This window comes from Podarcis erhardii, assembly GCF_964252035.2.
Source record: "Podarcis erhardii genome assembly, chromosome: 9".
NCBI lineage: Eukaryota > Metazoa > Chordata > Lepidosauria > Squamata > Lacertidae > Podarcis > Podarcis erhardii.
The window spans coordinates 54,529,262-54,556,578 of NC_138512.1; the positions used below are offsets into that span (position 1 = coordinate 54,529,262).

The 27,317-nt window shown below is 38.5% G+C and overlaps 1 protein-coding gene across 30 annotated transcripts in view; it reads right to left on the reverse strand.

The window, feature by feature from the left end:
* ANK2 (ankyrin 2) overlaps positions 1 to 27,317 on the reverse strand; it is a gene marked incomplete at its 3' end in the record, with an annotated part of 330,684 nt that overhangs the window by 45,342 nt on the left and 258,025 nt on the right. For 13 of the 30 annotated variants that reach the window (XM_081876558.1, XM_081876549.1, XM_081876568.1 and 10 more), the window contains 7 exons: positions 26,247 to 26,345; positions 24,105 to 24,203; positions 16,711 to 16,783; positions 12,912 to 13,056; positions 9,408 to 9,510; positions 8,119 to 8,222; positions 285 to 509 (listed from right to left, as the gene is read on the reverse strand). In XM_081876558.1, coding sequence (XP_081732684.1) covers positions 285 to 509; positions 8,119 to 8,222; positions 9,408 to 9,510; positions 12,912 to 13,056; positions 16,711 to 16,783; positions 24,105 to 24,203; positions 26,247 to 26,345 — 848 coding nt within the window. Of the gene's footprint in view, positions 1 to 284; positions 510 to 4,387; positions 4,424 to 5,879; positions 5,922 to 8,118; positions 8,223 to 9,407; positions 9,511 to 12,911; positions 13,057 to 15,782; positions 15,840 to 16,710; positions 16,784 to 24,104; positions 24,204 to 26,246; positions 26,346 to 27,317 lie in introns of all 30 variants that reach the window. The other 17 variants (XM_081876566.1, XM_081876561.1, XM_081876567.1 and 14 more) reach the window with 5 other exon arrangements.

Below are 27,317 nucleotides of genomic sequence, written 5' to 3' on the forward strand. Positions count from 1 at the left end.
AGCCCAGCGTGGATTAAACAGACTTATTCCAGGAAGCACACTAAACCTTGAGTTGTAGCTACTGGTGCTTTAAATAAGGGGGGAAAACAAAACAAGCTAATTGAATTATTGCTGGCCTAACAGTGTTGCACTTTTCATTGCAGAGCCCATCAGCATAAAACAAATCAGATACAACATTTTCACTTCGAGCACTGAAGTGCTGAGCCACCCCAGAGTAGATCACAAAACGAAACCATCTTTTTCATGTTTTTAAAAATTATCTTGGATAATTAAAAAATTCTTACCCAAGAAACTGAGCACCAGAAGGCCCAACTTCAATTAAACGGCTAGCCAGACCTTCTCCTTCCACCATTGGAGGCATTGTGGCCAGTCTATGACGTTTGACCAACCGGCAGGTAACTCGTGTTGGAGCAGTGCACTTCCGGGGTGGAATAATTATTCGAAGTCCATTGTGCCTGCAACCCCGCATAGCACCACCTCGAGCATCCACCATAAAACTGACGAGGAAACTGAAATTTGGGAGAAATAATGCAATCTGATTTGTAAGTCAATCATAATGTTCGTTACTAAATGTCCATTCTTACTGTCCTGTGTCAACCAAAATTATGTGCTGTGTGCTACCCTATATCCACAGCTTTAATTGCAATGAAGTAGGTGTGACTATTACTGTATCTCTTTTCAGTAATAAAATAAATAGTAATCAGACCTAAGAAGATAACACATATTTAAACTCATGACAGTTAAGAGAAATGCAGAGAGACATGATGTGTATTCCTCAGCCTGTAAATATCTCATTTCAACGGGTTGTGTTATGCAACTGCCCACAAAATTCATGGTTGGCTGTGCTGGTTTGTATATGTCCATCAGCAACATAGTAAAATAAGATTAGGAATAACACTGAATAAAAATAGTATTCGGATACTCAGAGATTACATAATTACTGTAAATAAGAAGTCCATTTCAATTTTTGTAAATTTTGTATCTAGCGACTGAAATGAGTAAAGATTCTAGGACAGCAGGCCAGATCCTTATCTGAACCTAGCCTTGTGGGCCAAATCTGACAGTAGGCAGGGCCCATTTGACATCTCAGTGATGCCATGCCAGCTGATTGAGCACTTTGAAGTCCCTAAACTGTGGGACTCCAAACCAACATGCAGAGCTTGGAAGAGTCTGATGCTTTCACTTTACCACCTCTCAGCTAATAGATGGTAGAGGCAAGGCCAGCTTTCTACAGGAGTTGGCTATGTGAGAAAGTTCCCTGCAGGGAGCACATCCTATCTGGCAGGCTTTGGTTTTACCCCACATCAGTTGGTGGAGGGCAGAGTTGGAACCTGCCTTGCCAACGCGCAATCAGGTCCACACTTTAAGTTGTGCATTGGCAGTGGTGTCTCTACCTGTCCCACACTGAAGTCACATATGATGCCAGATGTGAGGTGGTTGGCACAATTCAGGGGAAATGGCCTTGCAGGCTATATTCGAACCCCTGGCAGGTAAAGTGGTGCCAGAGGGTGCATAAGACCTTGATTTGTTTTCATAAAAACTATGAATGAAAGCAAGCACATTGCTGGCATTCTTTAACAGCTGGCAAGATCCCCACCAAATGGTTAAGGAAATGTAAAATGGGCTGAAATTGGTGAGAAAATGTCAACACTATTTTCCCTTCCCAGTTTTCTCTAATGTTGCTTCCCCTTGTTTCCTGCTTTCTCCCATCCTCAGTCCCTTGAAGCAAAATTGCATCCTTTAATACCTTATACAAATGTATATCAAATACAATACATCACTCTTCACAATCAGAACCTTTCCCCAGTGAGATCTACATGCAGTTATAACAACCCTCCAAGCTAATGGGTGATAATTAGGAGACACGATTTACCATCCTGAAGCATGCCATGCGCCCTGCATCTTCCCTATTTCACCTCTCTAAGGCTGCCAATACTTTTTCCCAGCAGGGTTCTTGCCCCTCAACATCCTCATGAAAAGGAAATGAGACATTATGGAACTTCCAGCTACAGCGACAGAAATTATTTCACCTTCCGAATTTTCATTTTTTGTGTACATCTCTTAAAAACACACACACACACACACGAAGTTGGCAACTCTACTTCCTACGTAGAGTGCAATTCAGTGTGGTGATTCTGCCGCAGTCTACAAACTGTTTGTATGCCTCTGGTCTAAATGTGCAAATGTGCTATTTCTTTAGAGATGGAGCTTCTTGGTTTTAACAGGATAATGACATAATTCGGGATGCTATTTACACACATTCTCTCTGGGCTGTTTCAGTTAGATAGCATTGAATCTTGAGTTTCAGTTTCCCTCCTACCAGTACTTATGGGTTGATTTTTCCTTTCTTGAGTCAAAGGTATAATTGATATACTTGTTTTCATAATAATTTAATATGTAAATATATTATTCCTTCTAAGAGTAAAACATTATTCTGGGTATGTGTCATAGGCCAGATGATCCAATGAAAACTGCAGAGATTCTGGTTCTCTGGTTCTCCCTAAACAGTCTCTTTGGAGTGATCCCTAAACATTTCAGAATAATTTCTACAAGGTCACACTTTATATGCACTAATATAAATATAATTCATAATAATTTATTATATGCAACCAATTTTCATAAAGGCATGGAATATCACTTTTGGATAGAAGGATAAATAATTATTTTCAACAACTCAACCCTACATCTAAAAATGATATAAACTGCAGGAAGGGTCATGCAAAACTTTTTCAGGGAGGTTTAATTTCAAATGCACAGAACTTGCTTTCATCTGTAAACCTCTGCTCCTACAAGAAAACAAGCTATATCAAATATGATAGTACACATCTCTCTCTCTCTCTCTCTCTCTCTCTCTCTCTCTCTCTCTCTCTCTCACACACACACACACACACGGCTTATCTAGTTGGCCCCTTATGCTCCAATCACGTAACAGAAAGACTGTCCATGGAGATATGGTAGCAAAAAACTTGCAGAGCTGTACTCATAGTAGGCAACGGGAAGGTTGCGGCATCTATGGATAATTATGAATTGGATGTTTATGTTTGCATAGCATCCAGCTAGCAGTCAGAAGACGCTAGACGCTGCTTTTAGCCCACTTCTCATTCTTCCTTCTTACATACTACCATCCCAGAGGATGATCCTGGTGGTTAGCTTTCTCCTCCTTAGTTTCAGCATTGCCTTTGTAGAATTCAACAGGGACAAGGATGGGGAGAAAACTAGAATTAGTTGGATCTGGCTGCCATCGCCTCTAGCACCTGCCTTCTGTCCTACCAGTCCCAGTAGTCCTATAGTCACACCAGAGCAAGTGAAACTATGGTTGTAGTCTTTTTACTAATGAAAACAGGCAAAAGAGACAGCATGCTACACACAAAACATTCAGATATGCTGTTACATTTGAATTAGTTGGTTAAACAGGCAGGCAGACATGGTTCTCATCACCCAGCTGGAAACAACAGCCCTCAATAGACTACATCCACCACAGCCTCACACAGGAGGTCTTCAAATTGTGATTACCATTTGATGCAGGGAAACAAGGAGATAGCAGCAGACAGTTAGTCACAGTGAGGAATATTAGATACAAAACAGCTTGATCAGGTTGCTTCAGCATTTTTATCAAGTTTGCAAATAATAATAATGCAGCAAAATAGTTGTGCTGCATTTTAGTGGGACAGCAAAAAACTAAGAGACCAATCAAACGCCTATTTAAAGTTAGTGGGCATGTTTCTCCTTGCATGAAGTCTACTGAATAGAATTCAAAATGATCTTTGAGAAAGTAAGGACAGATTTTCTCTCGATAAAGGGTACTGCCTACATTTATCTGCATTTAGTTATGCATGATAACGTTCCTTAAACTTCAAATGATGTATGCATTTTGTATGCATTTTTAATTACATGAAGGATTTCAACTCAAGACTTGACGGCTCCAGGCATCTGCAATATAATTACAACACACTATGCATCTGAATTTATTGAAGAAAATCTGAAATAGAGCTAACGATTTGTAATGCACAATTCTAATTGTAGACTGAATTTTGTTCATGTAAAAATATTGCAAGCCTAAGCACTACTTTTAACTTTTTCCAGTTACTTTAGGTATCCAATTAATAATTGCTTACAATATTTTTGTGAGGCAGGGAGTGTGGGAGAAAAGGATTGCATATGACAAGATTTTGGAGGTTTCTTGCGGGGAGACAATGTATTTCCTTTGTACTCTTCAAATGTAGGCTGTTAACATATTCAACAGACAGGCAGAAATATTTCTCCTATACTAAGCAATGAATGGCATCAATGCACCAGAGCATCCTGAGGTGAATAAACAAAAAGGATGACAGAAGAAGGAAGGCAAAAGGAAGGCAAGTATTAAAAATGAAATTATATATAAGTTCACCTGCTGTTGTCATGGTCAAAACATGGAGATGAGCGGCTGCAACAGTAGCAAAACAAAAAAAGAGTGGATGAATAAATGAAATAAAAGGAGGAAGAGAAGCTGTTTTAACCTACAAATGGAGAGATGTAAAGTGAATATGTAAACACAGATTACAGAGAGAATATATATATAGGTGCAAAGATGAATGAAACAGGATGTCCCTCTCTGATCTCTGCTGATTGGGGGGGGGGGCTCAAGCCCTCATTGCAAATTTATTCCACCTCCAAAAAATATGGAGGCCACATAGAAACACTTGCCTGTATCAGTGTTCCAGGCAGCTCCATATGTGTGCAGACTCTGTGTGCCAGATGTATAAATAGCAGGGAACGGTTGTGCTTTAATGCATCTAGTTCATGGGCAACTGCATATAGAAATAGCCTCTTCAATGTTATATCTTCCATATGATACAGTTAAGACATTTTCAGTGGTCTCCATATGGCAGGCTATAAAGCTTTAATCCAAAGGTAGCCAACATGGTGCCTTCCAAATGTTATCGGATTGTAATTCCCATTATAACTAGCCACTGGCTATGCTGGTTGGGAGTTACTTCAATTATATTGAGAAGGCAACACACTGGCTACCCCTGTTTTAATCGGTCATCAGGTACGAGTTCTCTAGAGAAGTTTTTTTTTTCATGGGCTAAAATAAACCAACAACAGCTGCAGCACAAATTGGGTGTCAAACTCGTAACACTGAACATAGTACTACACAATTCTGAATTCACTGCACAATCCTATGTATACATACTCAGAAGTAAGCAACACTGCATTCAATTGAGCTTAATTCCAGGAAAACACTATAGCATTACAGTCTTGGTTATATATTGAAATTTAATTCTACTGAGAAATCGTTAACATTAAATGCATTGAGCATTGATGTCAGTAATGTATTGTTATGATAGACCCATCTTCACTCTTAGCTGCCTTTTTTCATTCCTGCCTCCCTGAAAACAAAACCTATTGATTATCGTTGAATTGGCCAATATAGGCCCATTTCCATTCTGATTTCCAGATTAACACATTTGACTTTATAATTAATTATATGTCTTTATTTTTTCAAGTTGTTCATATGTTCATATTAGGCTTCATTTTTGTTTATTTTTCTGACTTAGGTTCCTTGTTTCCAATTTCTTATCCTATCTGCTTCAAAATTGATGCATTCATTGCCATCGTTCCCTTGTCCGTGATTATGAGGGGAAATTGCATCTTGTTATTTTCAAGGATATGAAACTGCTGTTCATAAGAAGCTTTTTTTAAAAATAAAAAACTTTATTGTAGGAAGTTTAGAAATACTTTATTAAAGGAACAGCATAGAAATACTATTTGGTTCAGAAATACTTTAAAAGCTTATATGTAATTTTATTTTTATTTAAAGATCTTCCAGCTGCTAGGTCCTGTTTCCACTGCTGTTTGTGAGAATACCATACTGGGTTAAAAATAAATAAATCAGTTACCTTGTTAGCAGTGATCCAATCTCCTTTTTTGAAGACAGGCAGCTAAGAATGATAACTCTAATTATTTATCAACTTTATGCACCAGTGCTACATTCCCTCCATAATCCTCCCACCTCCATCAAAAATGAGATAAATTTGGAAAATTATCATGGGAATTACAATATCCTGAGTTTTACAATTGAAAATCTTTCAGAAATATTATTCACTAATTGGTATTGGCCATTAGAATAATGGAGAACAAAAACGTTAGATTATCTGTGTGAACACTCATAGTAAGAATCAAACGGGATAAAAAACAACAACCTACCATGCAGTCCAGCCCGTACTAACAGAGGAGACTTACCCAACCAATATAGTTCAATTTAATCTGTACAATCTAGCGGACCATTCAGATGTTTCCCTGTAGAAGTGTGTTGAGGAAATACAGATTGTGTGGGCAAAGCCTATGCATGAACAGCTTGTACACCCATAGGCTCTGTGCAGATAACACAATCAATGTGTGGATACTTGGAGTCAGGGGTAGCAGGTGAGATCCCAATCCATCCTTCACAAATTGATCACATGAAGATACAGTATGTTTTCTAAACAAACCCTTTAGTCTAGTGCTCTGTTTCAGGCATGAACTTCAGAGCTTCTCCATTTCATTAGAAGTAGCCAATTTATACGTGCATTCCCTTCCTTTGTGGAATAAATGAATGCATTTTCTGCAGGCACACATACACACGTTCTCTGTGCACTGAGGTAGTTACACGGAGAAGCTCTGAAAACAGAATCCATCATATGCTGATACTTATTCACAGAGTAAACGTAATTGAACTCCATGTATTTTTACCTATTGCATTTATTTTTTGCTTCCAAGTTAAAAAAAAAAAATCTAGCTGATATTGTGCCATCATTTTACCAAGCACACAGCTGGAAAAAAATATGGGTGCCAATATACATGAGTTCTGATGTAAAGACCATCTGTTCATTCCAGGCTTTTTCTTCCTCTTGCCACTCTTTCTAAATGCATCCAAACTGTTGATAGATATAATCCTGTTCAAAATTTGACACTATCAATTTGTATTTTGTAATCTAAGGTATAATAATGAAAGACCCAGCTCTTCAAAGTACCATAACATCAAATTAGGATAATTGATAATGAAACTATGTTATTAAGAACATTATATTTGCCAGATTGCTTAAATGGGTTTGGTGCTGGTATCCCTTCTCTCTTGACATTTTCCATGTCCTACAGATTCTAGCTCGAGTCAATTGTTCTTCATATCTAGGTGATGCAGGAGTTCCAATCATGTGGAAACATATGTGTGGGCCTTTACTCATGCATAGGCTCTTGGTATGCACATGGCCAGTGATGTGCAAGACATTGGGGGTGGAGTCAACTGTGTACTCTCACTGCCCTGTTTAATCCATGACTGGATTATATGACTGAATGGGAATTTTTATGGTTCATTGTCTCTTGAAGCCTTCACCTCTAAACTGATGAAGGCCTCCTGAAAGCAGCTAAGAACTGTGATTGCCAATTTTATCCATTATTACAAGTATAACAAACTGTAAAACTGGATGCCAGTTACTAGCTAGTATAAAACTACACCTTTCCAAAGGCACTGACATTCACTGGTTCAATTGGGTATTTTGTGGACTTTACACTTTACACTTTAGATGTAATGTATATTCTCCTCTTATTTTGAAATGTAGTAAGCCATCACTGTTGAGTCTGAGAGTCCTCCTGTCAATTATGCTGAATGAGGCCTTTGACTTCTGCCCCGAAGCCCCACATGAAAGCACCACTGATATTTGCTTCAAGTGGTAATATCTTCAATAGAAAATGGTCATACAAGGTCTGAGCCTTAACCTGCTGAAATCTGGACTCCCAGTGATTTCAAGATCCAACAGTATATTCAAGAGATTTAGGTCTGTCTTAGGGCATGTCCACATTACCAATTTGCATTTGTTTCAAACAAGTTTAACCGCCATTGCTTCTAGCAAAGAAATTTGTTGGGATCTGCAAAAAAATACTTTTCATTGACTGTTGAAGTCACAAATTCTTTGGGGTGTGGAGTCGTAATGCTACAAAATGGCTTCAATATGAAGTGTAATTGAGTCCTTTAATCTGAATGGTTAGAACTTTTGCATTGAAACAATAACACAGGAAAATGCACATCCAAAATAAGCATTAGTTCAAGCTGACGAGATTCTAATTATTATCTTCCTTTGTCTTCTGTTGTGTATTACTTACCCAGAATGAACGGGGCTAGCAGAAAGAGTGACATTGTCCAGGTTGTCAGGGCTCCAGCTTAAGCGATATGAATTTCTCTCACCTTCTTTGGCCAATGTGGATACCTTGAAAAGCAAATAAATTTAACTTTTCTGTTTTTGTACCTTTGTTCTTCTCTTTATTTACGACACTGAACCAACCCAAACCAATGTTTTCTATGCCTCTGATGGAGTTGGTTCACAAAAAGCTATAAAATTCTAAAATGAAAGTGAAAAAGGTCATGTGTGTAATTTAGTTAATGACCAACTAAATATACTTCTGAGTTATTTAGATATCAAGCTCTACTCTGGAATCACTGTGGCAGCATTTCATTGCTCCTATATGATTCCAGCCCAAAGGATTGCCATCCAACTAAGTTATAGTCAGAGTAAACTCAGTGAAATCAGCTAACATAACGTGAGTCCATAGATTTAAATGGGTCTATGTCGAGTATGCCTTAACTGGATACACTCCTGTAGCTTCTAACACTAAAAAGTGGCTACATAAAACAGTATCAATTGCTGAAATGGTGGAACATGCTCAAATTGTCCAAATACGAGAACAAAAAAGAAATATATAAATATTTGAACTACATTTTTTACCATTTATTAATTTTGGGGGAAATCAAAACAACCTAGATTTGCCTCACCATGTCCTAATGTTTCTTGTGCCAGTACTATTTCCTCTGTCAGTTAATTTCTGTCAGCAAATTATAGAACCTGGATATACAAGACTTATAGTCATTCCTCCCTTTAGACATGTATATTACTGTGAAGCACATAGATAATATTTATATTCTCAGAACAGTGTATATACCTCAACTGGGACAAATGTGATTGCAAAGGACACTGCCCCCCCCCCAAAAAACACACCACACAGCTATACAGAAAATGCACTTGCAAATATTGTGTCTTATGAAGCAGTTATCTGCTTTATACTAAGTGGAAAATAATCTCTGTCCTCATTTGGAAAACCTAAGCAGCTGACAAAATAAAACTGCCAAAAATTGGGTGAAATTTTGCTGTAGATGTATTTAAGCATTTCTTTCATGCTACTTTTTTTTGCTGTCAGCCATAAAACAGTATTGTGAATGATACAGAGGGAAATTATTCAGCTAGACAACATTATAAAATCAGGCAAGACCCAAGAAACACACAGCAGTTGACAGTTGACAGTTCACCCAAACAGTGACAATGCATAAAAGACAATTAAGAATGGCAACATTAAAGTTACCAGTTTGAGAGGTTTGCAAAGCTACCATAACATCTCACCTGGTGGCTGGGGATAACAACCGTGTCATCAATCATGGCGCTGTCTCTCAAGTAGGAGGCGTGGCTCAGAGTATGGGACCTGTCTGAACTGAAGGATCGTAGGCTGGTAGGTTGGCAACATTATCAGCAGTTGAGATGGTGTTGTGAAGATGGGATTGTGGGCAGAGCAAAGGAGTGAAGAAAGCATGCTATTAGCAAATAGAGTGCAACTTCCAGGGGGATGATTTAAGCACTCCAATAAAACCCTCCACTCTTCCTCCCCCCCCCCCACCAACTTTTTTTCTTTTTTCTCAAAACCATTGGAATCCAACAGAATCCCATTCTGTTCAATCTACAGTATGGAAATAGTTTGAAGTAGTAACCCTGTGGCTTATTGGTTTCCCTTATACTTAAAAGTAACAAGCAACCCATTCCATCATTCTTTGTCCTGTTGAAATATATATATCACTCATAATTTTAAGGGAATTATTCAGGAAGGAAAAAAAATGAAGTAAGTTCCTCTGACAAGCAACGGTATGCTACTTAGTCCCCTGGAAGGTACACAGAAGGTAGCCAGCCATATGCTCTTTTCATAGTGCACAATTCTGCTTTTATATACCAGCAGAATTTATAAACAAGCAAAAACAAAACAAAACACTGTCACCTTTACGTCACCTTTATATGCACAACATATAAAATCATTTGCAGTAGCAATGATAGATGCAAAGCAAAATAAGCTACTTTCGTACACCAACTAATGGCTTAATTGAACTAACTGCTATCACCTCAAATATCAAAATGCAAACATACTAAGCTACATGGAGTTTTGGCTATAATTTTGTACCTCAAATATTGATTAAGAAGCTTAAATCACTGAAACTATTACCAAGCTATAGTTCATATATTTGTGTTTTGTGCGCAATACTTAATATGTTTCCAGTTGCCAAGTAACATAATAATGTTAGGAATGAATTAAGATTGAAGAAACAGTTGAGTAGCAACATTTATTTACACAGCACATTTTACTACCTCAGTGTTAACTATTAATGGATATTAAATTTATAAATAATGGAAAAAAATATTTCCCATCATTAGTACATAAGTATATGTAGCTTACTCTCTCTCTCTATATATATATAAAGATTATATTTGATATGTTCTTAATAGTTCTTATATTGTGATCTGTGGTTGCAATTCTGCATGCAATGACATGTACAGAAATCCTGCCAGTTTTGATTGGATTAAACTGAACTGAACTGATTTCAGCCGATTGATTGATTTCAAGAAGTGGCTTTCCAGGGACCCTAGCTTTCCTCCCATGACCAGAACAGAGTTCACCGAAGAGGGTTTTAGTGCTTGGGGAATTTTTGGGAATGGCATAGGCTATAGTGCAAAGGGCTGCTGATGGAGAAAACAGTTGGTCCCTCCCTCGCATAAATGGAGAGAGAAGCAACTTAGGACCCAAGTCAATGTCATCAGGACATTTCAGCTCTAAAATTGTATGATTATCTTCTAGTCACATTTTAACTGCTGAGGTATGATATGCAATGCAATCCTAAACATGTTTACAACACATGTGCCTCTGTGCTAAAAGGGAGTTAGTCCCCAAATTTGCAAAGGCTGGTAATAGCAACCTTGCATTTTTAAATAAACCTTGGAAGTGACAATAGCTGTTACGCGTGTATCATTTTTAACTGAAGGAAGTTGAGCTAAGTCAACTTGTGGGGTGAGTGTTATATTAAAAAACAAATAGAATTGTTCCTTTAAAAATCAATGTAAGTCTTAAATATGTGGATAATATCGTGTCTGCTTTGGCCACGAAAACTTGGTCCTCAGAAAAATTGCTTGGCCTTCATTCAATTTTATCCTTTCTTTAAAAAAAAACAAAAAACTTCAGTAGCAAAACCCCATTCTTTATAAATTATTGAAGCATCTGGAGCACTACCATGCAAGGTTGGCAAAGGACCCCAAATGATGCTTTGTTAATTGAACGTTACAATAGTTAACATCATCCAATCAACCAGACATATGTAAGGCTGAAATTACTACAGGCCTTTAAAGATGTTACTTGGTTTTTCTCTGGTGGTTGCAAACCACAACAACTGCAATTCATTCAAGTTCCTATCTGGATCCTGGGACTTGGTTATGCATATACCCCATTTGTGCAAAATATGGACTTTAGCCATTGATGGCTGTACGAAGTAAACAAAAATTAGTGATAAATCAGGGGTCAAAATACCCCATTAACATTTTCAGGCAGATAGCAACATACTGTTGTCTATGAAAAGCAAAATGTAATTTATTTCAGATATGCTATTGAGGTATCTTAAGTAAAGGTGACCTAACAAAAAGAAACTCAAAGTTGTTGATCATAAACAGATGCTATCCATTAATTTCATGCTATCCTCAGCCACACCAATTATTTATCTTTTCTTCTCCTGACACCTTTTGTACTTTCTAACATTGAGTTAGTGATTCATAGAATCTCACATAAAAGGACCGAGGAGCAGTGAGACTAGGATCTCCAGAGCATTTACTCATACTTGTCAGAGACTGGTTTTCTTCTTGTAAGTCTTATTGAGCAAAGTCAGGTACAAACAGTTCTTTCTATCTATTGTAATAGCTATTTATAATTGAAAATGGGCAGCATGTTAACGTTGTTATCTTTCTGAAATCAATATGTGTCTTGATTGTTTTTTAAGCCTGCCTTCAGCTGGCAGCATTGCACATGCCGCAAAATAATGAGTTAAGATTTTGGTTGAGATCATCGTTAATTGCAACCACAATGGTATTTTAGTTGTTCCTTCAAAACTGACCAACTGTAATAAACAAAACCTTCAAAATCCTCCAGCACATCTACAGCATGGATGCGGGTATTTAATGACAGATGCCACAAGGGAGCACTGAAGAGAACATCATTTTCATGCTGTATAATACCTACCTGGGCACAGTGCTAATGAAAGCATACAAAGAGGGGAGAGAGAAATAATAAACATGGAACATGATTGTGAAAGAAAAACCATGATTGTGAAAGAAAAACCAGAGGATCTAAAGCTGAGCTTCTTAAAATAAGTCAGTTCCATAAGCCTCGGCTGGCTAATAGATAGAAGAAGGTACATTTCCCATAGCAGAAAGCAATGGCATAACCACTGAACTGCATAGGCTTTCTTTACTGCAATGAAGATCCATATATTTAAGCTAACAATATCATATGTTTAGTGCTTTTAATATTCAGATGGAACATCTCTGTACCTTTTCATTTTCATGTGAGCTGTGATTAGGGTATTTGGCTGAAATCTGAGGGGGGAGCTTTATGTACACATTTCGAGCCAGTTCTCCCTCAGTAAATATTCTTCCTCAGTAAATATTCTTCTGTGAATCTACAAGGTAGGCATTCTCTATGCCCACCAAGTCTCTGGGCTTTGAAAGTGTCCTAAAATTCATCCACATACTGTACTGGGAGTATATTCAGCAAAAATACTATAGATGTGTTAGAAAAATATAATATTCTTGCTGTAGTAGTACCTGTCAGATCGGCCTCCTTCCAGGCTGTACCTCAGGTAGTTCATACCATCTAAGAACTGGCTGCTGGGTAAGGAATCATCGCCTAATTCTTTCAGATCTTCCGGTCTAAGATATTCTCCCCCATCTCCTGTCATAGTGTCGTCACCTTGAGCCAAAACACATACAAATTCACAAGATCAATAAACTAATGAAGCCCTACAGCACTGGAAAAGTATGGTCACATATTAGGTGGATCACCTCAAACACAAACAAACAAAACAGGGAACATTATCCTCATTCTTGAAGCACAGCAAGCACAAGCTGTTAATACACACTAAGAAAACACTGGCAGATTAAGTGGGATGATATCAGTGTAAGTTTTAAAAAAAAACATCAACTGCACCTCACATTGAATCAGTCTTTTGTCCTTTGCCATTATACATACTGTTGGCTGAACTAATTTTACTTTTGTTCCTTTTTTCCACTTAGTTTCTTGGACACAGCTGGCCTCTGACAGAAACTGCTTCCACATGAGACATTAAAATTTGACTTTGAGCCCCTATTGCACTATTATGTGCCATATGAGAATGTCATTAATGTGGGACAGAATGTAGAAAAGAAACAGAAATATATTTTCTAGCCAGCAGGGAGTTTATATTGGCACTATACTCTCATTTTCAGAAAAGCTCAATTAAATATCAGATGTGAACAGAGAAAGCTGCCTAATGTTTGGATCAGGCTATTTGCCCATTTAGTTCAGCATTGTCTACTCATACTGGCAGCAGAGGTCTTTCCCATCAGCTCCTACCTGATCCTCTTAAATGGAGGTGACAATGACTACACCTGGGACCTTCTGCATGCAAAGCAAGGAAGAAACAGCATATATAAAACCTGGTGGGGAATATATGTATATATAAAGGGGGGGGGAGAGCTTGTGCAAATAGAAGAGCTTCTCTGGACCTGTGGTGGGGAGCATTTTTCTTTTGCAGTGATCTTCCACTAAGACAGAAACAGGCCTTTTATGAACTGTGAAAATGTTTGGATCCAAGCAAGCGTAAGTTCTGGATCTTAATTCAAACTTTGTAAGGCACCAAGGCAAAACTGACTTTCAGATTACTTTCAAAATAATAATAAAAAAGTGTCACATTAAACATTCCAACCATAACAGAAAATGGTTCACATTCATTATGAGGCAATGATGCACTGGATCCAGACTTAGTCATGCGTAGAGCAGACCCAGTGAAATTTGTCTTAAGTTTGTCCATTCCAAACATGAATGAATCCGAGTCAAACCCTATGACTACACATTATTCACCTTGAACCAGCAGCATCTAGTAATGACTGCTGACCTAACAGTCTTGCACCGAACCAATGAACCAGACACTCTCTCTATAGTAAACACAGTTACCATGAGAAAGAGTGAAGACGTATCTGTTCTGATGATGCTCACATGGAAAAGCAGATCAGGAACTGGGGGATGTATTCCTCTTTTAAAGGAAACCATACTCTTGTATCCTCCTCTCTCCAGGTACTTTTCACTTAAACTTAAATCATGTCAGGGATTTATAACAGGGAAGGGGAGCCTGTGACCCTCTGGACATTCTTGGGCTCCAACTCCCATCAGCCCCAGTCATCATGGCCAATGGTCAGGGATGATGGGAGATGTAGTTCAACAACACCTGGAGGGTCACAGGTTTGCCATCTCTGGTTTGGCGAGTTATTCTTTGTGCAAATCTTTGTAACCATAGCTACTTCAGGGTATTATATTGCCGCTTTGACCAGCCATGCTGTCTAGACCCAAATAATTGTCAGTTAAGTGATTACAGATGGGCATCACATTATGTCAGCTGCACACAGCTCCCAGAGGCTCTAATGGAACTGTCGGCAACTGAACCGCTAAAATGGAAATACTGAACATCTGTCCCTGCTGCGTCGTGAGAGCAGCAGCATACAAAAACCGTATTCTTGCAATCGTCTGATGGGGGAGGGGAAGAACACCCCCCTCCTGAAATAAAGGCAAACACTGGGGCATTTTGCTGGAATCTTTAGAAACCTGTTTCAGTGGTAATGGCAGGTAAAGCATCCACTACATTAACGAAGCCTTTCTGCAGGAGCTGCATATTCATCATATTTCACTATATTCATCGCTTTTTTGAACAACCTGGTAGGTGGCCATATGCCAATACAGAGGCTACCTAGTTAAACTCTGCAAAAATCCTTAACTTTCCTCTCAGAAGAATTTTCAAGGCCTTGAACAAATATATTGGGTTATTGAAATACACTTCGGGGTGGGGTGGAGCATTCTTTCTTAACATGAATCTGAAACTTTTAGTATTCTATCAAAACTGCATTCTACACAGCATAACATGATTTCAAATAAGAACTTGACATTTTCTTCTAAAGAGGAAGCCATCTTGACAAACGTCACACAGTGAAGAAAAATCACCATTGTTGTTTCTTAATATTTATCAGTGGTCTCTCTGTTAATGAATCCTAATGCCCTAGGAGGGTACAATACTTATTTAACTTACAATAATACAACCATACAAAACTAGCAACTAAATAGTAAGATCACAGAAGGTAATTTTATCATTCCAATATACTTTATTTAAATCTGAATTTGTAGAACATGAACTATGTCTTAAACATTCTTAAAAGGCAGAACTAACTATCCAGAGAGCCAGCTACAAAATTAAGGCTCTGTTTTGGGGGCCAGTGTGGGCAAAACTGAAATCATGCAGAGACCCACACACAAATTCACTGGCATAGATCAGAGTTAGGCATTCCATAAACACGTGTCTCTGTTTCAGAAAAGAGGTGGGACAGTAAACAATTAAACAATAAAAATAAAAACAGTTTTGTGCCTCACTCTAAGAACTCTTAACACTGTACCTGCATCACTAAAGGCATCCTCATCAGTGAAATGATCATAGTCAGAGTGTTTAAAAGCTGCATAACACATAAGTTAAATTTCAGGAACAGGGTCAAAAGGGAGCAACTAACGGCATATGGTAGACTGGGAAAAAATTCCATTACCTTGCAACCAAGAGAAAACCAAAATTATTTAAAATAAACATGGAGGGGGTGAGGGAGCGGTATATATACTGAACAACAGGAGGAGGATTAGAGAAAATCAAAGTAATTCTTCACATGGTAGATCAGTCTAGAGGCCAACACTCGATGAATCACTGGAGATTCATGATCTGATCCTCCTACCTTCAAATTTCTCTTTAAAAGCAGCCATTTGATGAGTTGCCCTTTCACCTCTGGCATTTTCCAAATACAAATAATGTGCTCTGCCCACCCAGCTATTTGCTCCAGTGGAGAAAATATACAGGTACACATATGCTTATTGTAACAGGGCAAACAGCAGCTGCAAGATGGTAGGGAGGGCTAAAAAGACCTCCCAATAAATGAGATGATAAGAAGCTGCCAGACCATTGGTCCATCTAACTCAGTATGATCCATGTGGACTGGCCAAGACTCCTCAATGTTTTCCACAGGACTGTTTCCTAATTCTACCTGAAGATGCCAAGGATTGAATCTGGAACCTTTTGCAATCAAACCACATACATTATCACTTAGCTATGGCCCACCTTCATCTAATCACAAATCTTTAATGTCTCTTATATTTGATGCTAACTTATCTTTTTAATAAATAAATTAATTAATTAACAAGCATCTGTACATTTGTTTTTTAGCTTATGGTTTTTTTTCAATCTTTTGAATTAGCCACTTTAAGTAATGTGATAGTTTCTTAAATGCAAAGTTCAGTATATATTATAACCAGTCTGGCTTATGTGGTTTGTGGTCAGCTTACCTTCCTCATCAGACACATCCAAGACTTCAGTCATAGTTTCAGGTACATTGAGCTTGTGTTTCTCAGTTACAGTCTGGAAAAGAGAGAGAGAAAGAGACATCAATAAACAGGTTAAATAGTGGGGAAAACAAACAAACACACTGATATATATATATATATATATATATATATGCAGGTTTTGGTGTCCTCGGGTGTCTTCCCGTGTAAAAGTTGGGGTGTCTAGGCGACGTTTCGACGAGGTCTCACTCGTCATCTTCAGGCTGGTGCTTTCGGCTTCTTGTTACTGGAACAGAGCTGGATCTCAGTGTTTGAGTTCCTATAAATACTGTAGAGGGGGTGTGGTGTATAGCCTCCAATGTTCTGGGCAGAGAGGAAGTTCCCAGGCTAGTGTGCCTTTTCTTCTTTTGTTCCTTAATTACTTGAGAGATATCTTGAGTGATTTCTTGAGTGATATCCTGAGTACCACTTAGGTGGGTCATTAGGTGTGGATTAGTTGTTAAAGTCTTTGTGTCTTGACCTCTTGAACTTTGTGAAGAGTTTTCCTGAGAAGATGGCTGTACTGTACTTTGTTGTGCTCTGGCTTGGCTTCGTGTATAGGGGCGAGCTGTGGTTTTGTGGCTTGTGTCAGCCAGGTCTGTGTAGGGATTGCAGGGGGGTGCAGCATCCGGAGGTGCCACCATGGATTGGCTACTGGATGGTGTCTGTAATTCATCTGTGGAGAGGGTCTGGGTTTGGGTCTGGTGTGGTTGATTGGTGTTGGCGTTCTGTGTGCCTCTGGATCTGGTGTCAGTTTTTGTGGGGAGGGCTAATTTCCAGATGTCTGGCAAGCGGGATGTGTCGTCACGCTTGTTCATGTTGTGAGGGTGTTTCTCTATCTCGATGGCTTCCATGATTATTCTCTTGTGGTGATGTTCCGTGTTAAAGAGCAATTTGGAATCTGCAAAATTAATTTCGTGTCCTGTTTCTTTCATGTGTTGGAAAAGAGAGGAAGTTTTTTCTTCTTTTTTGACGGCATTCTTGTGTTCTGCGATACGTGCATTTATTCGTCTGTTTGTTTGTCCAATGTACGTGGCTGGGCAGACTTTGCAGGGTATTTCATAGATCCCTTGGTTTTCCAACTGGATTTTATCCTTGGGGTTTCTGAGGATATTGGCTATTTTTTGGTTGGTGCAAAAGGCTGTTTTGATATTGTGTTTATGGAGGATTTTGCTAATTTTATCTGTAGTGCCCTTGATATAAGGAAGGAGGGCCATGCCATTGTTTTCTTCTGTGTCTTGGTTTTTGGGGGGTGTTTCCTTTTGGATTAGCTTCGTAATCCTGTTTTGCTGGTATCCATTGGCAATTAACACATTTGAGAGATTCTGTAACTCAGTTGTCAAGTGGTCTTTGTCCGCCAGGCGTTTGGTTCTGGAGATGAGAGTCTTGGCTACGGAGTTTATTTGTGCAGGGTGGTGGTGTGATTGTGCATGTAAGTAGCGGTTGGTGTGTGTTTTTTTCCGGTAGATAGTGTGTCCTAGGGAGCCATCAGGTTTTTTGTAGATTAGGACGTCAAGGAAGGGAAGTTGGTTGTTGGCTTCTATTTCCATAGTGAATTGTATTTTGGGGTGTAAGTTGTTGAGATGTGTGAGGAAGCTATCCAGTTTTTCCTTCCCGTGTGGCCAAATTACAAAGGTGTCGTCAACATATCTGAGCCAAAGTTTGGGTTTTCAAAAAAAGTTTTCAAACAAAGTTTGAGGACACCAAAACCTGCATTCCTGTACCCGTGAAAATCTACGAAAGCATATATATATATATATATATATATATATATACATACATACACACACTCAGGCTTATACACATTTATCATAGTATTTTTCAGTTAATTCACATTTCAGTCTCACTCTGACATTTGAATCACGTTCTGTAGTTCTCATGGTTTTTCCCCCTCCACAAAAGATGTCATTTCCTTTTATTGCTGAAGAAAACTTGGTCATGTGATGTAATGAAGATGTAATGAAGAGCAGTTTCCTTTAGCAACTGGTTTTGCATTTTAAAATGCTTTTAGCAGATTTGTTAATTGATTTGTTAATTGTTAATTGATATACATGCAAAACATATTCAACCCTTTTGAGGCAGGATGAGTTCTAAAAATACATTAGGTAACGTCTACAGAAAGAAGTAAAAGGATGCATATGGAACTTGTTAAAGCTGTAAAAGCCCTTAGAAATGAAGCTTTGAACGATGCAAAATATTCAGATTGAAAAAAGATGCGAATTCTGAGCAACATGTCCATGAACCTGCACTAAAATAGTAACTTTATTACTTTCTCATGTTTTACCAGTATATTTCTATTGGCATTTTATTCATGTATTTGTTTCTTAAAGCTTGTAAAATTACATTTTGTAAAAATTCAGAATAATTCTGTTTTTTTATTTAAGCATACAGATTCCTATTTAATTCTTGCTAAGTAAACCAGCCATATTAGCTTATGGAAAGACAAAATAAGTTGAGTTGAACGTTGAGACATTACCAGAAGAAAGTATTAGAGGGAAGCATATGAGAGTTGTATTTGGCCAAGTCATACCCATGGCAGACCCATCAAAATCAGTTGAACTGAATAACTTAATCCAGAAATTTTCATGGGTCTATTCTGAGCATAATTTAGTTGAATATAACATATAAAAATAAATAGGTTTTCAACAAAAATCTCTTAAAAGTGTAGTTCATCATTTAAAACTGAAACCAAGATTTAAAAGGTGAAAAACTAATATGACTGTGAGAAATCTTAAGGGATAGACTAGACAACAACTGACATAGACAGCACCAGAGGAGGGCAGTGTAGCAATGTCCCCCCTAGGTAAGCAGTGTGCACACATACACACACATTGCTCTATGGAAATAATAATAATAATAATAATAATAATAATAATAATAATAATAATTATTAGAATTATACACATCAAATTAAAATAAATCCATTTAAAATGAGCATATTTATTTGAAAGGTAACAAAACAAAAACAAAAACAAAAAAATCATTAACATACAAATATCCTGTCCACTGCCCAATGTGCTCAAAACCAGAGCATATTGTTGGTTTTCTGTATTTCTTTAATATAAATGTTCTATAAATATCAACGTTCTCATCACAGCCAAACATGAATCATGTTGAATCATGATGGCATCCAATATAAGGACCAATTCATTTGGGTGTGGAAAACAGGCCTCAAATTACTCTCTTGTAGTGAAGACACGAGGAGTGAAAATACAAACTGATACCCAGTGTTAATGTTTTTAATATTAACTGATTTAAGAGACTAGTGATTCTTCTTTTTTCCTTTACATGCATTACTGATTCAATTTATTGCACTTATATGCTTCAGCTGAATCTCAAAGCAGCTTACAAACAGTAACTACGGCAGCAATAAACATAACAGAACATCAGTGCAAAACATCACAATTACAATACCTGGGCCAAATAAAAGTTGGCCTTACCAAATCATATACAATCTTTAACAAATCAACAATTATAAGTACTTATAAACTATACAACAATACTAATGAAACAGCAGCTTAAAAAAACCATTATTACAGGGTGTGATCACCCTGGCAGACAAACTGCTTCAGTAACCATTATCCCTACTCAATGTATTAAATGCAGAGAGCCCAGCATCTTGAGAGGAAATTGATGAAATAAGAATACCTAGAAGCACTTCCATACTATAACAAACACTTTCCCCAAATCACATAATGTTGTTCTTGTGGGCAATAGCCCTACTGCTGTAACTCAAACCCACAAACTCATAAAGAGACTGAGGAAAAATACCCCTGTCCTTGGGACTGCATACTATCACACACCCCCTCAAAAAAAACAAAAAAACAAAAAACCAGTAGCTATCCAAATAATTAAAGGGAACAATATCCTTTTACAGAACTATGGGCCAGGTGAGCAGCAATCGGCAGCAGGCACAGCCCATCATTCTTCCCAAAGGTTCTGCTCAACAGCTCAACAATGCTTAAAAGTCACATGGCTTTTCTTTTGTAAAACCAATAAGTTTTTTCTTCATTAGAAAGGTCAAACAACAGCAGGAAATCAAAGCCTGCCGAGATAGATTAAATGCACACTGCGGGGCATATGTTTCCAACATCTCTCTTTTCAGCAGCAAAGAAATGAGTTAGCAACTACATTCAAAGAAGGAAAGCCTGCTGATGGAATGATACTGCCTAAAAGCAGAAAGAAAGTAAAATGCTTACTTGCAAAGTGATGTGCGGTATAGTGGGAAGTAGCATGTTTGAGTTTTCTGGGTTTTTCTGAGTAAAAGCAAAGATGAAATGGACCTTCTGTTCTCAAATGGAAAAGGGCCTGGGCAATAATATGAATACTCAAGCTCAGACAATATCTGAGCTGTTCTCTTACCATTGCTGGTTGAATGCAGAGAAAGATTATCTGGCACTGTCAGAAGCCGTGTGGACTGTCCTACTAACTACATGATGGAGTTCCACTTGGAGGTGTATTTGGGGTTTGGGGATCAGGATGAAATTTTTTAACCTTTCCTCCTCAAAACAGTGGGGATAACAAATTTGTTCATGGTGGTATACATTCACCATGTAAACTTTACAATCACAGGGATTTGTGGATGCTTCATAAAGATGGCAGCCTATCCAGTTATCTGCACCACGTATTTCTTCTACTGCCATTGCTGGTTTGAGATTTATTTTTCATTGGATTTCCCTCCTAACTTCAGAACTAGCCTCTCCTAGAGGGTGTTACCATATTTATTTTCTTAAAATAGGCTCTTTAATAGTAGTCAATAGCAACTTGCCCAGTGGGGTGGAAGGGCAACCATAGCATCCTGGCAGGTGTGTTGTTGCTGTTTACAGGGAAGGAGGGAGGGAGGGGTGAGGAGATTGGCACAGAACAGTACTCTGCAATACTACTACCAGCAGTTGCAGTTATCACAGTGATCATTAATGTATTTTTTGTGAGTATGAAGTGACTGAGTCTTATGAACAGATATAGAGAGTCATTCTTCTTTTGCAGTTTGTTTGGGTTTTTGCCTTGCCCAGTTCAAGTCATCCTACTGCCTACATCTCATTAATAACCCATAGCTCACTCTATTTATAATTCCCAACAAACCATTTTGATTCTATCTTTATCAGAACATAACATCTGAGACTTACTGTAATCCTGCATTGCAAAAACAAAATTGCTTTCACTCACACATCTGGACATTGTTCCAGTTCCAGAACCAGTCCTCAGTTTAATGGGAATTGCTGGAATCTATGTACTACTCTGATGTTTATGTTCTTGAGTCCCTTGCATGGGATTGGGGTTAGAATGTCGGAATAGGATCTGAGAGACCAGGGTTCAAATCCCCACTCCATAATGGGTCAGTCACTGCCTCTCAGTCTAACCTACCTCGGAGGGTAGAGGATTAAATGAGGAGGGGGAGAACCATGTATGCCATTACAGGTTGACATTACACAAATGCACAAAAGGTGTAAGGTCCCCGCATGCTCTGGAAATGGACATCGGATCAATGTAAAAAAAGTTAAATGAACTATTCATCAGTATATCAAAGTACAAAATAAAAAATGAGTTACAAAGGTTCTAAATAAATATATAACAATAGATGCCCACTATGCATACTGTAGTCAAGAAGTTAGGAGACGTGTCCTTCTATGAATAGGACAAGGAATGTTGCTTAGGGAACAGCCCTCTAGTTGTCAGTAGGGTGCATGCACTCTCAGTGTGCACTCATGGCAAAAAGCCTGGCTTTGAACATGCCTCATACTAATTTCCCTTGCAGCTACTACACTTCTTGTGCCATTTGTACACTAGGGGTCCTTTGTAAAATGATACACACCCAAATCTCAGGTTTACTGATTTTCTGCTTGGTCTCTATAATACACTAGAAAGGTATCTCATTTTCTTTTAGATAAGTGAACCACAGACAAGCAGAGACAAAAGGTGCAGAAAACACTCAATTAGCAATGTATGCATATGTACTTCATGGGATAGTGTTGAGAGCCAGTGTGCTGTAGTGGTTAAGAGCGGTAGTCTCGTAATCTGGTGAACCAGGTTCGCGTCTCCGCTCTTCCACATGCAGCTGCTGGGTGACCTTGGGCCAGTCACACTTCTTTGAAGTCTCTCAGCCCCACTCACCTCACAGAGTGTTTGTTGTGGGGGAGGAAGGGAAAGGAGAATGTTAGCCGCTTTGAGACTCCTTCGGGTAGTGATAAAGCGGGATATCAAATCCAAACTCTTCTTCTTCTAGGTGTGTCAGTTCTAAGCAGGCAAAAGATGGAAGCGCAATTCACTATATAGGCCCTCCAAGACTCAGGATTCCAGTACCTGAAGGTGTACTTCACCTGGAATTGTCCCGCCTCTTAAGATCTGAATGAAATTCTCTTTCTGATTTCCCACATCCAAGGCTGGTAGCATGAGAACAGACCCTCTCAGTAGTGGCATCTCAAATATAGCAAACCCTCTCTGTGGCCATTTGGCTGGTGCCTATGCTGTTATACTTTTGTAGTCAGCAAAAAGCTCTGCTGTTTGGAGATTTTATGGACCTGTCTGTAGTATTTGTGTGGTTTATGCATTTTAATTGGTTCTATCTGTTCCTCATGTGCATTATTATGATATATATTGTTACCTGCCCTGAGGTCAAGGGTGAGGAAGGACATAAATAAATAAATAAATAAATAAATAAATAAATAAATAATAAAGTATCTTGTAAACATAACCAGAGTATGGCATTATAGCTAATTTGAATTCAACCAAGACCCATTAAGCCTGACGTGAGAGTGAATTTTCCTGTTCAAAGTTAAAGCAGATGAATATGACTCACAGTTTTACATCATGGTAATTTGGGGTATGTTCAACTCAGTTAAGCAAGACAATTTTAAATATTTTAGTCTCACGAACTTCACCAAATAGCAGCAGGGTTTAAACTCAAGGATTCTGCCGTAAGTAACTTGTGGACAAAAATGATAAAGTAGCACCAAGTTTATCAACAAGCAAATAGAGTGGTGAGCAGCAGGCACCTTCACTCATTTACAGTGTTTAAGTCTCATTCTGCAGCATCAGAAAGGGCAGAAAAAAAAGAAATAGCCAAGAACATGGAACTCAAAATGAGGACTTGGCATGGCATCCAATTGGATCTTTTGGAGATGCAAGGCATACAAGCTACACAATACCATCTTAATATATTTTATGGTATGTATAAATAAATCTACATTTCCACAGCTAGATGTCCATGGGTACTGTCTACAAAAACTGAAAAATAATTGCTACATTTCAATTATACTTCTAAAACGATAAAATAAGAAAGGAAAAACAGAATCAAAAATAACTAAGAACAGAAATGCCCCTTTGAATAAAGAATGGAAGATAAGGCTGGTGATACTCACAGTTGTGGTGGTAATCACTTCCTCGGTTACAACCTTCAATGTATCAACCACTGAGATATATCCCAGACGCTTAGCAATTGCTAAAGCAGTGTTGCCATTCTGAAAGGAGAAAAGAGGGAGAGAAGGAGAAGGAGAGGGAGGATTATGATATGAACCAATGAGATCACACCCTGCACTGAATGAGCCAGCATTTCCATCCAAAACAAGGCATTCGCTTAGGAAAATCAGTGTGCTTTACTGTTAAATCTGAATCTCTCTTTGCAACTTTGCTCAGACTACAGCCCCAATTGCCATGGTAACAAAACACACAGAACGTCTGCCTGTTACACTTAATAAAAATCTACTGCTTTTAATGGTTTAACCCACAACTTTCTATATTACACTTTATAAAATCTGGCTTTGCTGAAACTCCTGATTAATTTTACCAAACATGTTTTTAATTGAGAATAACTTGATTAATAAATAGCTTAAGAGGCTCCACTTGAAAAATAGAAAGATGAGATGATTCATGCAAATGGTGCAACAGGGGGAAAAACCTAGACAAGGCAAAACAAATCAGAGACTGTATTTAAAATTCAATATACAAATGCCACTGCCAACAGGATGCCATCCAGATGTTGTTGAACTACAGCTCCCTTAATCTCTGGTGGGAATTGTAGTCCAACAGCATTTGAAGGAAACCACATTGGCTATCCCTAGACTGGGGGGATAGAATATTCAGCAATTATATGCCTCAATTTCTATTTGGGTGAACAAAATATATTTAATCCAAAAGTAGCACCACTAATTTGTGTTATGTTTGGGGCTGTACCAAATGTCCTTCAATTTCAGTTTTCAGGGGTTAAGTAGTATTTTCAGGGAGAATGAGAAATATTTCCTAGGAAAATCTAAACTGTGCAAACTCTTGCCATCTGAGAATACTTACACACACACACCCAGTGCAGTTTCAGCACCAAATTTTGATTTTTCATATGTTGATTTTTGGCTGGAGGAGCTTCTAGACTGTTGCTATTTTCAGCTAAAATTTAATCATACATTAACAAATTCGGGTTGTGCCATTATTGTTGACTGACAAATCTTGCACATCAACCAGTTTCCCCTAAAGATTGGATTTTTTTGCAATAAGGAGGGTGACTGGAAAATGTAGTGGGATGACACTTAATTTGATGCAACACTAACCTCCCCGCAAAGAGAAAGCTTTTCTATTCTATGTGAGAAATGACTGCGTGAACAGGGCACTGTTTCATCTCAGTTCTAGTCAGGCTACATAGAAAGCCAATTTGCCCTCTGGGGGTTTGTGGGACAGCTGCGCCGGGCCACAACTGCCGCCCACCTTCTGATCAGATAAGTGGTCATTCTTAACCTGAGAAGCCACGGTTTCCAATGTGAACCACCTTCTGAAGTTACACACCTTCCTATAGGAGCACCAGTTCCTGGGAGCTGACCCCTTTTGCCCCCTCAAATATTTTTGTGTGGGAGCTTCCCCCCCCCCATGTCCAAAAAGCAGAGGTGAAGCGTGGAGCCAAGCACAGCATGGCACAGCTCCAACGGCCAGCTCCTTCTCTTTCTCCTCCTGCTGCGGAGGTGAAAGAGAGTCAAAGCAGCTTCCCGCTTGTGGTGGCACCAGGAGAGGAGCCACCAACCATTGAAGCTGTGCAGATGCTGTTTTTGATTCTGCCCCAGGTCCTCCTGATGTCCTGACATCAGGTGCATGACATTGTGCATGCCCCCATCGCCCTTGCAAGCAGGCGCCTCTGCCTCTATTCATGTTCCTCTGAAACTCTTTGAAGGAACAGATTTCAGAACTGATCTCAACAATCAGGCCCCATCCTCTTTTGAATGGAATACAGTATTCAGGTTGTCTTGACATTACACTTTCACTGAGTCTAACCTTTAGTCACACACTGGGGGAACGTGGTTATCAGTGAAATTACACCATACTCTTATTCTTTGAGGAAACGGATACACACTATTGTGTCACAGTCAATCAGGAAACAATCTAAGATAATAAATTAGGCGCTACTCTTTCCCTATGCTGGATGGTATGCTGGATGCTTTATTATCATTAGCCTAAAACACAGAACCAGAAAGAGAAAACCACACCATGAAATGAAGGAAACAGTGTGGCAATACCATGCTTACCGCAGTGATTGCATTTGGTTTGGCCCCATGTTGGAGAAGAACGTTGATGATGTGTGTGTGACCTTGCTGAGCAGCTTGATGAAGAGGAGTGTACCCATTCTGTAGTTAGTGGTAGTTCACACATTTAGGGGAGGGAAAAGCAGCAACATCAATATCTATATATTTGCATATTCCCTAGATTATTTTAATGAAGGTATAACTCATAACTGCTGGCAACCTTGCAATCATATCTGTTTGGATATTGCAATTTTCATTATTAATACATTTTATAGAAAATTATTCTTTCACCATTAATAACTGAAGGCAAGTAATAGCTACCAGATCTATATTAAGGTATGGAAAAAGGGAGGTGGGGAGAAATTAATCAATGGGCCAAAGCTTATAGGACAAAGCAGTTATTAAGTAAAGACTAGTGATGCCATGGAAGTTTGTGAAGTTTTTATATTCTTTAAAACTGTTCACAACTTCCCCTCCATGCTTTTCTATGGGCTAGTCACTGAAAGAGAAGTATGAGCAATACATCACACAAACCCTTGTTGATCATCCAATTGATTTATTTTTCTTGGAGATTTCAGAGTGTAATATAGCAGATCCATGAAGAAAAAGCTAACACAGGCTTCAAAGTAAACTAACTTTTGGTTAGAAATTCATTTTTCCATTTGCTTTTCTTATATGCCGCCTATATTTCCGAAAGCAGGCTTGTGTTCTAAAAGCAACTTCAGCTAAATATAACACTGGGTGAGACAGAACATTTAGAGACAGAGGCAATGCCACAACATTTCCAATCCAGCCATTCTTAAGGCCACACAGTAAACTACTGAAATGGAATTCTTCAGAAAGGGGGGACGTTATTACAGTAAAACAGCAAACTATAAAACTCTTCTTGCTAATAACACATCATGTGCCAAACTTAACTGAATGTCTTGGATGCAATTTAAAGAGAAGTATATTCAAAATTGGTGCATCTTATCTTTTATGTTTCCATAGAGCAGAGGACATTTTAAAACAAAACAAAACCCCAACCCCTTTCCAGACTAACTGGCAGCCAGATGTATGGATTCACTCAGTTAA